Below are 14,597 nucleotides of genomic sequence, written 5' to 3' on the forward strand. Positions count from 1 at the left end.
CTGTAGAACTGAAAATAAGCAGATCAATTTGAAGCAAAGCTGTCCAATCCTCTCACAATTGAGACAAGAAAGGTGACCTTATTGAAGCCAAAGAGTGAATGGTTTGAATAATATATTCAACAGAAAAAAATAAATAATCCATGTTGGGACTGATAAAGTAGATTAGCATATATTATACTGTCCCTTGAAAAACAGAATGTCTTGAAAATGTGACATGTGCTGCAAAATACACTGTTAAGGAGAGGTAAAGGCTTTGAGATTTAAAGGAAAAACAGAACTAGAAAACAATATGCATTAGTAGGTAAAAATAGGCATGGCATGGATCCAGGCTATCTGAAGAGCCGACTCACTTCAGTGTGATTGGCTGTGACACTCACTTCAGTGAAAGAATCCCACTCTGAATCCTGTCTGCCAAAGAACTTTGTTTGGAGGGGTCCAGGAGAAGAGCCCTCTGGAATATTCTCCTGCTGGGAGTTGAGATTGGCCTCTACACTCCTGGCCTCCCAGAGCAGCTTTAAAACCTGGCTCTGCCTATTGACCTGGGGCTCTGACAGAGGCGCTCTGTACTGGGACTGGCTGACAGGGTACAGAAAAGATCCCCGTTTCACCTCCCCCCCCCCCATCATCTGTCCTCTTGGTTTTTAGCTTATTATTTAATCTTAATTTTTGTACTTTTTTATCACTTTGTTTCAGGTCCCCAAAGAAATGTATTTTAACCCTATGCCTATTTTCCCTTTTTCTGTAGCCTTTCTTTGTGGCCTGCCATTCTGTTGGGAAGGGGGAGCTTTTGAGATTGCTTTGCATTGTCTGCAGGATGCCCTTCTCCCAGGGGATGGAATGTCTCTCTCATATCTAAGGGACGGTTTGCGCTTGGAGCCAGGAGAAATCGAAAGTGAAAAAGACCTTGAAAAGCCTGCTGAAAAGACCATGATGCCACCTGTGAATTGGCTGGGATTCAAACGAACACTGAGACTCTGGGGAGAGGAGTATTGAATGTTGCTTTTAATATATTGCTTCGCGGGTTTTTCTCTCAGATTCTGCCTTGATTCCCTACTGCAACTAGCCGCTAATAAACGTTCCCTTTTGAGATAATGCCTGTTTTCAAGAGTTCTGCTTTCTTGGGAAGCTTAGCTGAGGTAGGTCCTTACACTTTGTAAGCCACCCAGAGTCAGTGCAACAGTGAGATGTATGGTATATAAATTTAATAAATAATAAATAAGTAGGTAGGTTTTCAAAATTGTCTCAAAACATAGGAAAGAAGCCATTTCCTACTTTTGGCTTTCCAAGAAGTTGAGCAAGATAAGGCTGCAGTGATACAATCTATCTCTGTCTTAAGTAATTGCCAGACAAAAACCAAGCCATGTGGACAAGGGATAAATTAAACCATTGTACTAAAAGAAAGCCTGATGCCACAAGCATGTGCTAAATCTTACCAGACTGACTCTCAAAAGGCTCAAAAAATAGTCTTTGGAAATCTATGAAGCACAAGCTTTCTTTTATTCAGCAATGTAGTTTTGGTAATAGAGGGAAACATAACATAGCTTATCCTATGCTATTAAGGTCTTGATAAAAACTTCACGTGACATTTGGAAAGTTTCTTTGCTTCTGAATCTCATTTGTGACAGTCATCTATTCCTGAAGGCATCGCTGAACTAGCTTGAATCCAAAGGCTGAAGGATTTTGGTATAATTTTAATGATGTGGAAACAATCACAAGGATGCAAACTCCCTTTTTCCAAATGGAGAATTTAAATAGAGCCTTAAATGCATTTCCCTTTCGTCTTTTGAGGAAGAGACACGAGGTCTGACATGCCTGAAAGCATTCTGTTAAATTCCTGCTTTGTGAACCACATGTTTCAACAACAATTTTGTACATAGATTTGACTACAGGAGTTTCAACTCACATGCCAAGAAACCACACCTTTAAACTAAACTTGCTTTTAAGAGAAGTCTTTGAAGCAATTAAATAAACATTTAATTCCTCTTTTATTATTTTTGATTCAGACGCAATCTGTCTATAAGGTAATTTTTGACAAGACACAACTATAACATCCCAGTTTTCTTAATGGTAAACACACTAAGAGCAAAAGAGAACAGAAGAAGGAATAATAATAATAATAGAAAAACCTATTTTTAATCTACTGTAAGCAAAAATAATACAGTGTGTGGCAAAATGACTAAATGAACTCCACTTATTTCAAGCACAGGGTGGATGTATATTTCTGTTTTATATATGCTTGTTTTTTTCTCTGCTCCCCTTTCTCTGTTCATGCAGAAAAAACAGATCATTTCCAAGTTTTTAAATCTGCCTTAACTTGTTTAAAAAATGTAAATACTTTGCCAAGTCTTAAGATGATGAAAAAATTAAGTTCATGAGAAACTTTTCTTATTTCTATTTTTGAGGTAAAAGAATAATGCCCAGTAGGAAGTCAGGGACCATATTTGGAGATACAAGGAGAGACTGACTCAAAACAATTTCCTAGGAAATAAATGATAGTAGATACTTTTTAAAATGGCCAATGCTATAGAAAATCTGAGACCACCAGAAGAAAAACAAAATTAGCCTCATGTTTCCATCATTTCCCTAGCCAAAACCATCATATCATCATGGGACTTCATCTAACTCAGCACACAGCAACCCATGAACTCAGTAAGGAATGGGAAAATCTATTACCTCAGAATAGGCACCCACTTGGAGCACAAAGCAATTTTGAGATAATACTTTGGGCACTGACATAAGGTAACAGATATTAGGAGAGTATGGTTAGTCACAAAATATTCTTTACAGAAAGCACAACTGATAAGTTCCCAGACAGTTTTCTTCCCTTCATGCTTACTACCACCCTGCCTTTTTTCTCATTAAAAAGTTATCAATGTGCTATAGCTTGCATTCAGGAATTTACTTTAAAAAAAAGAGGCATGCAAACAGTTGATGTGTAATTCACTACTGTTTCTGCTGCTATCCACCAGTTAACAACTGCCAAAAAGGGAGATAAGTCTACAGATATAGAAGTGTTAGCTTTCTCGTGTATTTGAGCCAACTGCTATCTTTTCTGGCAGAGGACAAGTATAAAGAAGGCCTGCAGCTTCTTTGAAAAAATGTATCAAAATATATAATTGCCCTCTGTCACAGAAGCACCTTCTTCAGTTGCTAGCCGAATGATGTAAGTTGCAAATGCTGCCTTTAAGACAATGGTTGAACATCAGAACTAAAGGAAGAGTTGCTGCTTGTGGTTAGTAGATCAATTCATCCTGGATGTTTGTCTTCTCTTGTGAAATGTTTTGCACACTTTTCTTCTTGCAACCCCCAAAATAAAAATATTCTATGACAAAATGAAAGTAGAACTACCACACATCCTTATTGCTTCTGGGATAAATGCTAAGTCAGCTCAGGACTTAGAAACATAAGCTGACTTTAAACTTAGATGAAATGCTATTTTATTTTGATTGATTTATTGATTTAAAAGATTTCTACAGCTGCCAATCTCTTTCTCTGTCTCTCTCTCTCTCATACATGCACACAAATACACACACGTATAAAAATAAACAAGATAAACAAGTTATAGTAAACCCTGTAAAACAACCAAGAAGTCACAAGTGTAACACATTCAGATGGGGGACACCAGTTATTTCACACCTTACAGGATATCAACATCCTGGATCCACTGTCTGAAGGGCCATCTGGGTTTTCAAGGCCTTCCTAAAGACTAACAAGGTCAAAACTAGTCAATCTCAGGGGTAAGACTGTATAGGTACCATAATGGAGGAGGCATGCCATGTGGGTTCCATCAGATTATACTGTTTCAAGAAGGGAACCTGGATCATGTCTCCTCTGTTAGCATGTGGGACATGGCAAGAAATAACTGGAGACAGTCCCACAAATGTTATTGAAATGATGGTTAAACCAGCTAACTAACCATATCTTGGAATCCAAAACTCTTGATAATGAAACTAGATCAAAAAACAAGTACACGGTGATTTCTTTAGCACTTATAGCCCTGTACAAGCATTCTTCGACAGTATATATACATCCTAATAGATACATCCTCTGTATTTCTGAAAGGAAACTAAATCTTTGTTCTAACAAAGCTACAGCAGCTATACAAATTATATTACTTTAGATTGACCTAAAGCTCTTTTATATTACTATCATCAACCCACTCCTTGTCTATGGAGATTCTCAGCGTCTATTTTAGCACTCAAAGAGGGCTAACGACTAGATGCCTGTAAGGAATATATATCCTTCCATTCTCCATCATTCAGCCAGAACTGAAGAAGCTTCTTGGATGAGAAGTGAAACATCTTCAAGAAAAAACAAAAAAAGTCCATTTGACTTTTGAAAAAGCACCTTTGGGATAATCTACTCCTTCTTGCTTAATATTGTGCAATAATCAATATATTCCCTTTCGTAGTGCCAGAAAACCACTTTACAGTTAATACCTGCTTTCTTGTTTTGAGTAGGATTAACAAAGGAAAACAATTATTTTGAAAAGTGGTCAGAGTTGAAAAGAGTATCCCGTTTTGGTGCCATACTCAAATTCAAGATCTTCCTTTCATTCTATAAAAGAGTGGGGCGTAACTCAATGTTGTATCAAAGGAATCCTAAGTGAGCATGTATTTATCACAATAAGAGGTAACTTGGAAGTGATAGGAAATATTAGAACTATAAGACTGATCTGATTTCTAACATTCAACATGACTACGTTCGTACCGTGAATTTCTCCATTATAGTCTATGTAATATGAGCTCAACAGCAGTGAGCCCAAACATTCCCAAACCTAGTTCTTACTCAGTTCTGACATATTATTAAAAGTGTAAGTAGTCCTTTTTATTGAATGAATATTGATCTTTTTAATGTGCTATTGCTTGTTCAAATATGTAGTTCATTTCTACCAAGTTTCACTAAGCCTTCCCCAAACTACTATCCTACAGATTTGCTGCTTCAGAAGCTCTCAGAATTTCCATTTTAGTGTGGCTATTGATTGGAAATCTAGGGATCAAGAGGGCTAGATTAGGAAAATCTGCAGTAGGTTGAAAGGAAATGTAAATAGAAAAACTGCATCTTTACATTGTATTTCTACAGTGTAGCACAGAGTAAGAGGTAAAACCATGGCTAATATGGATCTCCAATTAAGTTCTTTGTATCTCTCAGGTTCTACTTTGATCCATAAGTCAGTTGCATAAAAAATTCCTTGTGTTCCATTAAATGTTCAAATAAGATTAAACCCAAACTATGCACAGATTGTCTTAATGCGATTTTTTTTTCCAGCTTCATCAGACATTGGCTCAGGAAAACATATGCTTACAATGGATGCTGCATGTATTGTTCCAGACACCATTTAGGGAGACTATATGATATTACATGTCAGCTTTCTAAAATATATGCTTATTTGTAGGATTATAAAAGTGATAACCACTTACCATCTTCAAAAACTGCCCCAGTTTGAAAAGACAGTTCAGAACTATGCTCTGCTTCACATGGATATACTGCCCTGGCTTTTCTATTGACAATATTGAAAAAAAGGTTGCACAATTATTTACAGGTCCTCAATTTTATATGACAATAAAAGGAAATATTGATTCTAGTCATACAAGAAAAGTCTCAATGTCTCTGTGTATGTGTGTATTTATCTACAAAAACAATAATCAGCAGTTAATGCAGAAGATACAAGATCAGAGCAAGAAGAAATCTATGGTTCAAAGACTTCATCTACCTATGAATGCATTTCTTGCTCTGCTGAAATTAGCAGTGCATTTTCTGTCTGATAATCAATAGTCATGTTTGTTTCAAGTGCCATTTGAATCATGGAATGCTGCTGTCTCAATTGATGGTAGTGTTAATTTTTTTATTCAGGAAAGGATTAATGTTTTGGGAGGCTTCACTCATGGTATGCATATTTTTCACCATTATTCATCCATTTTTCATTCATGGATTTGCCCATAATTACCTTTCCCTGAAGCAAATTACAAAGTAGCAAGAGCCTGTTTACTGAAGATCACTACAATTATTTTTACATTTTAGTTGGCATAGTTGTTTTGGGCATTTTTTATAACATTGGTAGCATTAAAGACTGATTAGGGTATACTCATTGTAGCACCTGACACATTAAATAAAAATGGTATTTTGGCTGTTAAACATGAAGAAGCTGAAAACCATTGTAATCATTTTGTCTTAAAATTATAACTGTCATATTTATATGAATACGAAAAAAATAATCCTAGTACTTGCAAAAGGAAAGTTTAAATATATGAAGTCAGTACAGGTAGTGCTCACTTAACAACCACTGTTCCAACTTGCAACAGCATTAAGGTTCCAGCTGGTTCAGAATTCCGAGGGTCATGTGATCACAATCTGGGCACCCACCTCTTGATTACAACACTGCAATATCCTATGGTCACGAAATCATTATTTGCAACCTTCCCAGCCAGCCACCCACAAACAAAGTCAATGGGGAAGCTGGCTTGAAGTCAGAAGTCGTATTCACTTAACGACCTGTGCAGTCCTTGCTTAATAATGGTAACTGAGGACTGCCATAACTGCTGTCACTAAGCAGCATGGTCACATGATACCTCAGTTTGCAATCCCATCACTTAGTACTGGAAATTCCAGTCCTAATTACCATCATTAAATGAAAACTGAAGCTCACTAATGAAGGAGTAATGAAAACGTTGCCTCATGTTATATTATTCAATTATCTCAAAATCAAACATCTTTCATTCCAACTATGGAATTTGAAATACAGCATTTTTAATTCCTTAGCAATATTTGGTAAAATTTAGTTGATGTCATTGTCTTTCCTTGGTAACAAAATAGCTACGTGAGGCTTCCTTATTTTATCTATAAGAAAGAACAATTTATTTTCCAAGGATTGTGAAATATTCCATTATCTTAATTTCCCATACTCAAATGAGACTGGAATACAATTCAGTGTTCTCACCCTCCTTGTTCAGTCCTGCATACTATGGGGCCTGACTTCATATTTTTTTTACTAAGATATGACTGATCAGAGAGCTTTTCAGTGGACTGGCTGGGAAATTACAAGTGAATTATAGTCTTAAATATATTACTGTATCCTGAGAGACAGAGAAAATTTCATTTAATGTGACCAGAATTGAACTTTGTCCTTAATGTCTATGCCTTCCTCCCCCCGGTTTGAATATTCTGCTTTGTATCATGAATGGCAACATATTATGACAGTAAACAATTTAACTGTAAAAGAACAATTATGTCTACGCTAATTGCTATAACAGAAAAGAACAATCCTGTTTCTGTTATGTAAAGAGATAAATTACAATGAAAATAAATTAATATTCCAATATTACCTTCCAACTGGTCTGTCAGTTTCTGTGGTAGAGGACGGAAATAAAAATGATAGGTTTGTTGTGACTGGACTTTGTGCTGTAGTTGACTTTAGATTTATCCAGGAAACCATTGATGAATGAACCTCACTGGATCTGAAATAATTTTATGAGAATAATCAATGATTTTAATCCAATCCCGAGTTAGTTCTGAGATCTATAAAATCAATGAAATTATTGACCCGTCATTATAATGTGTCTTCTTAAACAGACATCAAACATCTTTTAGCTTTGGTTTCTCTTTTGCTTTAGGAAAAAAATCAACCTTGTTAGGCTACTGAGGAAAGTATGCTTCCAGATATATATGAGAAGTTCAGGAAAAAGAGTCAAGACGGCAAGCTGTGCACTCAGCTTTTTATTTTATTTAATTATTTTTATTCTTTTTTATTTTTATTATATTTCTTATGAAATATACACAGTTAACAATAAGACAGAGAAAAACCTTTTTAGAAAAAAAGAATTGTGAAATATTTTTTTGCGAACAGTCTGCTCTCAAATATTTATTAGAAAAAACACCCCCTACCCTTTTAAAATAGAAGATTGAGATTTAGCAATAAAAAAAAATAGATTAAGTTTCTGTATTTGGCTTATGAAATGGTAATTCATGAAAGATAAATATTACAGTTAGATAAATATTGAATAGCAATATGGTAGCTTGTATGAAAAAATAGTAATTAAGGATGAATGTGGAAAACTATTAAAGAAGAAAGATTATTTGCTGGTCATTTTTTTGACAAGGAGAAATTATTGTAAGGTATAATTCCATTTCTAGAAGGACAACTTGGAAATTTGACAATTAGACATCTTAACTGATATCCAGGAACTAAATACTAGAAAAGAAAGTTTATTGGATATTATTTGACTTGTTGCCAAGGTAACCCTGCTAAACAGAATTCCTTTATCTCCAGAATCAGTGAGCAAGGAAAGTAGAAGACAAAGGCCAAGGAAAGAATTTACACCAACTTTTGCGCAAGTCCATTTTGTTCCATAGAATAGCATAACCTTTCTTTGTTTACAAGAGATATACAATTCCACACTTCTATTAAAACTGAATAAAGGAACAAAGATGCAAATGTTTCTTGCATGTAAAGTTATTTTTCATTGAATGGGAGCATATGCTGTTAAATAAAAACAGAAACAGGAAGATAATAAATTTTCTGGGAAGACTTTAATCAATATTACTTGGGTAATAATTGGATTATATATATTTTAAGGGATGTGGCTATTTATTTTGATTCCAAGAGGAAATGAAGACAGATAAGGTCCATTACATACAAGAATAAAAATATTCACATATCTACACTGCAATAGCATGCTGTTGATAACTTCTAGGTATATTAACATAATGATATTTCATGCCTGTTTCTTAACATATTTAAGCATAGGGTTGGCTGGATGGATGGACAGATTACAGACAGACAGAAGGGCAGATAAACAGACACCAACTAGCACAAAAATAGTATACATGATAAAACATTATAAGACCAAGAAATAATAAAAACAAGTCTAAAATTAATATAAAGTTGATGTATATTATTATTGGGTATTCTTCCTAAGAAGTCTGAAAAAGTTAAGCATTTAAATTTTGTTAGAAAAATAAAGATATAATTATTTATTCTACCTAGTTATGCATTTATTTATCATAACAAACTACTGATTACTGATTTTTCCAATCTTCATATCTTATTTCAGCTTAATCAGGGAAAGGGCATATATCAAGAAGTAAAAAAACTGCTCTTCAGTAATGAAAGAAAAAAGACAGGAAAATACTTTAGGCATACTTCAAAGGACAAGAATGGGGTTTTGAAGCATGTACTTTTAACAATAATACATAGTTTTTATAACTTTTACAAAAAAATTTTTTTTTATTAATTATTGCCAACTATTGGGGGTGGTGCTCATCTTCAAGGCCATTGAGCCAGTGCTGTCTGAAGACGTTTCTACTGTCATGCATTCCAGCATGTTACAGAACACTATTACCTTCCCACCAAAACAGTAGCTAAAACTAGCTTCAGCACAATAATTATTAACTAACATTAATAAAAATAAAAAAGGAAAAACAGAGCCATAATGATAATATAATAAATTTTTTTTTTAAAAAAAATGTTTTTTCGCCTTCTGGTAAGACAGAAGTGCTGATGGTAAAGAAGAAACTGGAACAGAGGGACTGAGGTTCAGCCTTATTTTGAAAGGGTTGTACATTCCTGGAAATAGCAGGGTCACAGTTTGGGAATTTGACTTCATTTCAGTGGTCACTGGATTCAAGGTGTCAGCTGGACACCTCTGCAAATTCTTTTTGAGCTAGTAGCTTAACTTTATTAATGCTTAGTCATGCTAACATCCTTTTTTGATTACTGTGATAGACCCTACAAGGGACTATGCTTGAAAAGTATATGAAAGTTATAATTAGTGTAAAATGTGGAAATAAAGTTACGATCTAATATAACAATCCTAAGATGACTATATAGATCTGCACCAGCGACTAAAATTTTAAGAGCTGGTATTGATCTTTAAAGTGCTACCAGGTTTAGAGCATGCCAAATGAAAGAACTCCCTCTCCTTTTAGAAGCCCGAACCATGTTAAATTTTCCAAAAAGCACCCCGTTGAATGTGCCCCTTCTGCAAGACCATCATTTGTCCACCATGTTGGAGACAGACCAATTCTGTTCTTTCAAGATAGGGCATGGATTCTCTGCATGTAAAGACTCTGTAAACATGTATCTCTTCTATCAGATGTAGATTTCTACAAATTTTACAGCTAATTTATTATTTTTTTCAAACTATTCTGTTTTTATTGATATATGTTTTAAAAAAACTTAATATATTCCTCAAATTTCATCAACACTGAGCTGAGTTACATAAACCTTCAACTCTGTGGTAATGACACCCTAAAGAATATTATGTATTGTATGCTAGCTCACTTGTAGCACCTTTGTGTGCTTTGTAGTACACAGATCCCCTTTCCATCCAAGTGCAGGAAACTTGAATTAAGCCACACTGCTATAGATCATTGGTTTTTTTAATCTTTTTATTTTTTCTAACATTATTTGATATTTGGTGTCATTAATTTGGTGCATTAACTTATACTTACAAATTTTAATCATAATATCTTCCTATTTTTATCATGTTGAAATTTAAACATTAACAATATACTGAAATTTGAATTATTATTAAAGTTCAAGTGTCCAAAATATTTAGTATACTGAGTATATCTGTCGAATAATATACTGAGTATTATTGAATAAAATATTTACATGTTTTAATTAAGATCTCATAATGTACTGCATCAAATATATGCATGTCACTTCTGTCTTATTTGAATGATATGAACACATATCAACTGAAATCTGAATATGATATGAGAGAAAAAGTTATATAGGAAATTTGTCAAGTATGAATTACACTGACTATAGACATGGCAGAAGGAGGAGAATGCTTTTAGAAAGCCTAAAAGCATAATCAGATGAGATCTTTATCATAATTGTAATGTAAAATTTTAATAAGCAACCAGCTTAGGCAGGCTTTCTTCTGGGTGTTCTGAATGGCAGTAAAAGGTTCACTCCTTTTAAAAGTGAATTGTACTTTTCATGTAAATCTTAACCCAGAATAGAATCTTACCCTGGGCTGCACTATGAAAAAGTCTATGCAACTGCACAGCCTTCAATATTCCACTGGTTGTCACTGTGATTCCCATTTTTCTTTTTCAAATGATTGCACACACAAGTAAATTTTTAGACTGAATATTACTGGGTGTGGGAAGAAAAAAACATTGCTCTGCAGGCAATGCTTTTCTTCCTAAAAGTTTCATGTTAATCACAAAAATGCATTGTGCCTCTCTATACTTTGTACAATATGAACACCATGACAAAATTCCTACATGCAAATTATTTATAATCAAAATGTTAATGGGACAAAAATTCCTGTGAAAACCTATGGATTAATTAGGGATCAGGTTGAAATACTGAAAGGAATATAAATCCTGGGGATTACATGGCTATATCCATATTGCTTTCTTGGCAACAATATGGAAGTGATTACCTTAACCTTTTTTTTTTGGGGGGGGGGGGAAGAGAAAACTCTATAGTATAATCCATAACTCTGGTCTATTCTACATGAATTTAACAGGAATAATCCTGTTTAGCTTTTCCAAAACCAGCAAGTCCATCTAGCTGCTGTCTCCTGCTGTGATAATTAGGAATAAAAAACTTATGGTATTAAATATCTTCCTGAATAACAGGGGGATTGGACTGAGCAGACGCACAGAACACTTATTTCTTCTGTGGTCTGCTAAAGAGAGGAGGAATTATGAAGTAAAACATCTAACTTTAAGGGACTCCCCTCTATGCAATAAAGATACACTACAATTCTCTAAAATAGCCCAATGTAATTTCAGCTACTGCTACTACCTATATGTTTAAAATGTATGTAACGAGTCCCCTTTTTAAACTGAATTAAAAGTTTTAAAAGAATTTGCAATATCATTTTTAATAGTTAAATCCAAAGAAATAAGCTAAACTCTGTTGTATAGAGGATCCATTTAAAAAGGAGCTAACAAAATTGCTTTCCACATTTCTGGTGCTTACAAAAACGTTTAAGACAACAAGAAATCTGTACTTTACAAGTTTTTTTGTATACCATATAAGCTTTCAAACAAAAAATATGTTACTTACGGATTGCCACTGTCAGTTATAAGATTATTTTTCTCTGTGTCTTGAGGGCTGGTAGGAGCAGCAGTTGTGGGAGACTGAGAAGACAGGGAATCCATGCTATCTGAGCGTGTGCATTCTTTGGCAGGGCTAAGGTGGTCACCTGAAAAATAAATATTTTTATCTGCTTTCATTTTTAAAAATGTAGCATAGTTATATTTGCTCTGAACTCTGACTTCTGTGAAAAATGCTTTAAGGGTTCCAGCCATTTGCACTATATCAGGAGTAGGCAACCTTGGCTCTTTTATGACTCGTGGACTTCAACTCCCAGAATTCCTGAGCCAGTCCACGAGTCATAAAAGAGCCAAGGTTGCCTATCCCTGCACTATATGAACGTACAAGTCATTTAAGACTTGCATACAGACAGTCCTGGACTTATGACTACAGTTGAGCCCAAAATTTCCGTTGCTAAGCAAGGCAGTTGTTAAATAAGATTTGCCCCATTTGCCCCAGAGATTTGCCCACAGTTGATAATTGAATCACTGCAGTGGTTAAGTTAGTAATCTGATTGTCAACTGAATCTGGCTTCTCCATTGACTTTGCTTGTCAGGGGGTCACAAAAAGTGATCACATGACCGCAGGACACCGCAATCATCATAAATACATGCCAGTTGCCAAGCATCCAAATTTTGATCATACTGAGGGTGCTGCAATGGTTGTAAGTGTGAAAAATAGTCACAAGTCACTATTTCAGTACTGTTATAACTTTGGTCACAAAATGAATGGCTGTAAGCTGATGGCTGCATTTAAAGAATGAATGGAACTGTTGCACACTGGAAGTGAAAAATAATTTCAGGCTTAGCAACTTGCATTTACCACCTGATTATTTTTGTCTTGACAATTATCAGTAGAATGTACAAATTGGCTGCATTAAATTAATTCAAGTTGAAACAATGTTTGGATATACCAATGGGTAATCAAAACATCAATTCTGTAACAAAATCTTTTCAGATACCTTGCAAAAAGTCTTCTTGGCAATTTTTCAGGAAATCATTCTTTTAACATTTAAAAGAAAGCACACAGCATTTCAAAATTTTATCTGAAGCTTATCTTTCTAATGTTTTTATTTAGATAAATGTAATAGCAAAGCATACATAGTTCAATGAGATATATAAACTGAAACTTATTAAGATGCAGTGATTGAGGATATGCAGAGCTTTGTGAACTAGAAGCTTATCATCTTTTCTGGATGGGGCGGTACCACTCCAGACAAACCCAGTGCACAACTTCAGGATTCTCCTAGACTTGTGATTCCTGCTCAAAGAGCAGGTGGCATTCGTGGCTAAGAGAGCCTTTGCACAGCTTCATGTGGTATGGCAACTGAATCCTCTTCTGGATTGTGGAGTCCTGCCTCGGGTCATTCATGCATTTGTCATCTCCTGCTTGGATTATTGCAAAATGTTCTACAAGAGGTTGTGCTTGAATAGTATTTGGAAGCTACAATTGGTCCAGAATGCAACAGTGTGGACAGTTTTGGAGGCCCTTAACATCACTGTTATGCAAGTTGCACTGGTTGTTATCTGCTTCTGGGTGCAATTCAAGATGTTGATTGTTATCTTTAAAGCCCTTTATGGCATTGGATATCTGCAGAACTATCTTTTCCAATAGGATTGGCCTACCCCACTTAGGCTGGCAGAAAGGGCTATTGTGGATCCCATCAGCCAAGGAATTTCAGTTGGTGGGATCCAGGAGAAGAGTCTTTTCAGCCATGGCTCCTGCTTTTTGAATAGAAGGTAAGATCCGCCCCCTCTCTTTTAGCCTTCAGGAAAGGCCTTAAAATCTGGCTCTGCAGTTGGCATGGGCTCCTGAAGGAGAAGCTGTTTGCTGGAGGTGGTTGATACACTAACAAAAAACGCACCCCACCTTTCCCCCCAAATTCTTGTTTTTTAGTTTGCTGTAATTTTTGTAATTTTAATCCATTTGTATATTTATAATAGTTGAATGTTTGTTTTATCTCAATGTAATCCTCTTAAGAGTTGCCTCAACTGTGAGATGGGCTGCAAGTAATTTGATAAATAAATAACCATACCATATTTAGATTAATCGTGCTGTCTAGTACAACAGATCTATTACATTGTTCTCTGTACATTAGATACTCTAAGTTGGTGTTTAGATGTTTGCTGGTATGCATCCTTGCATGACACAGTAAGAGCTTGTGGTAAATTAGATTGTATGATAATGATCCATTCATAAAACCCACAGTAGAAAAAAACACTTCCTAGGAGAATTTACAGGTAAAATGCAAACCTTTTGGATCTATTCTACCTATTAATTTTTGTAACATAGATTAATGTTCATATCTAAAATTACACAGCATGCAGCGCCTTTTTTTTCAAAGCACTTTGGAAAATCATGACAGAGACTAGCATCCTGATTCCAAGGTATCAGTTCATTTCTGGTTTCCTGGGAGTATGTCACTTGATAGAAATGCTAGTTTCAACGCTGCTAACATTGGATGTTCCCGCTCTGACAACTGATGAAAATGCAGCCTTTTTCTCTTCTCCTTTCTCATGCTTTTTCTTGCTTTTAGAAA

General features: G+C 35.1%; 1 protein-coding gene across 1 annotated transcript in view; it reads right to left on the reverse strand.

Annotated features, from left to right (window-relative positions):
* The window catches only part of ARHGAP10 (Rho GTPase activating protein 10), a 103,627-nt gene that overhangs the window by 5,019 nt on the left and 84,011 nt on the right, over nucleotides 1-14,597 (reverse strand). Inside the window, exons 20-22 of the mRNA XM_015816448.2 lie at nucleotides 12,029-12,167; nucleotides 7,323-7,454; nucleotides 5,421-5,500 (exon numbers count right to left, since the gene is read on the reverse strand). Coding sequence (XP_015671934.1) covers nucleotides 5,421-5,500; nucleotides 7,323-7,454; nucleotides 12,029-12,167 — 351 coding nt within the window. The remainder of the gene's footprint in view (nucleotides 1-5,420; nucleotides 5,501-7,322; nucleotides 7,455-12,028; nucleotides 12,168-14,597) is intronic.

This window comes from Protobothrops mucrosquamatus, unplaced genomic scaffold, assembly GCF_001527695.2.
Source record: "Protobothrops mucrosquamatus isolate PMUCROS unplaced genomic scaffold, P.Mucros_1.0 scaffold453, whole genome shotgun sequence".
NCBI classification, from domain to species: Eukaryota; Metazoa; Chordata; class Lepidosauria; order Squamata; family Viperidae; genus Protobothrops; species Protobothrops mucrosquamatus.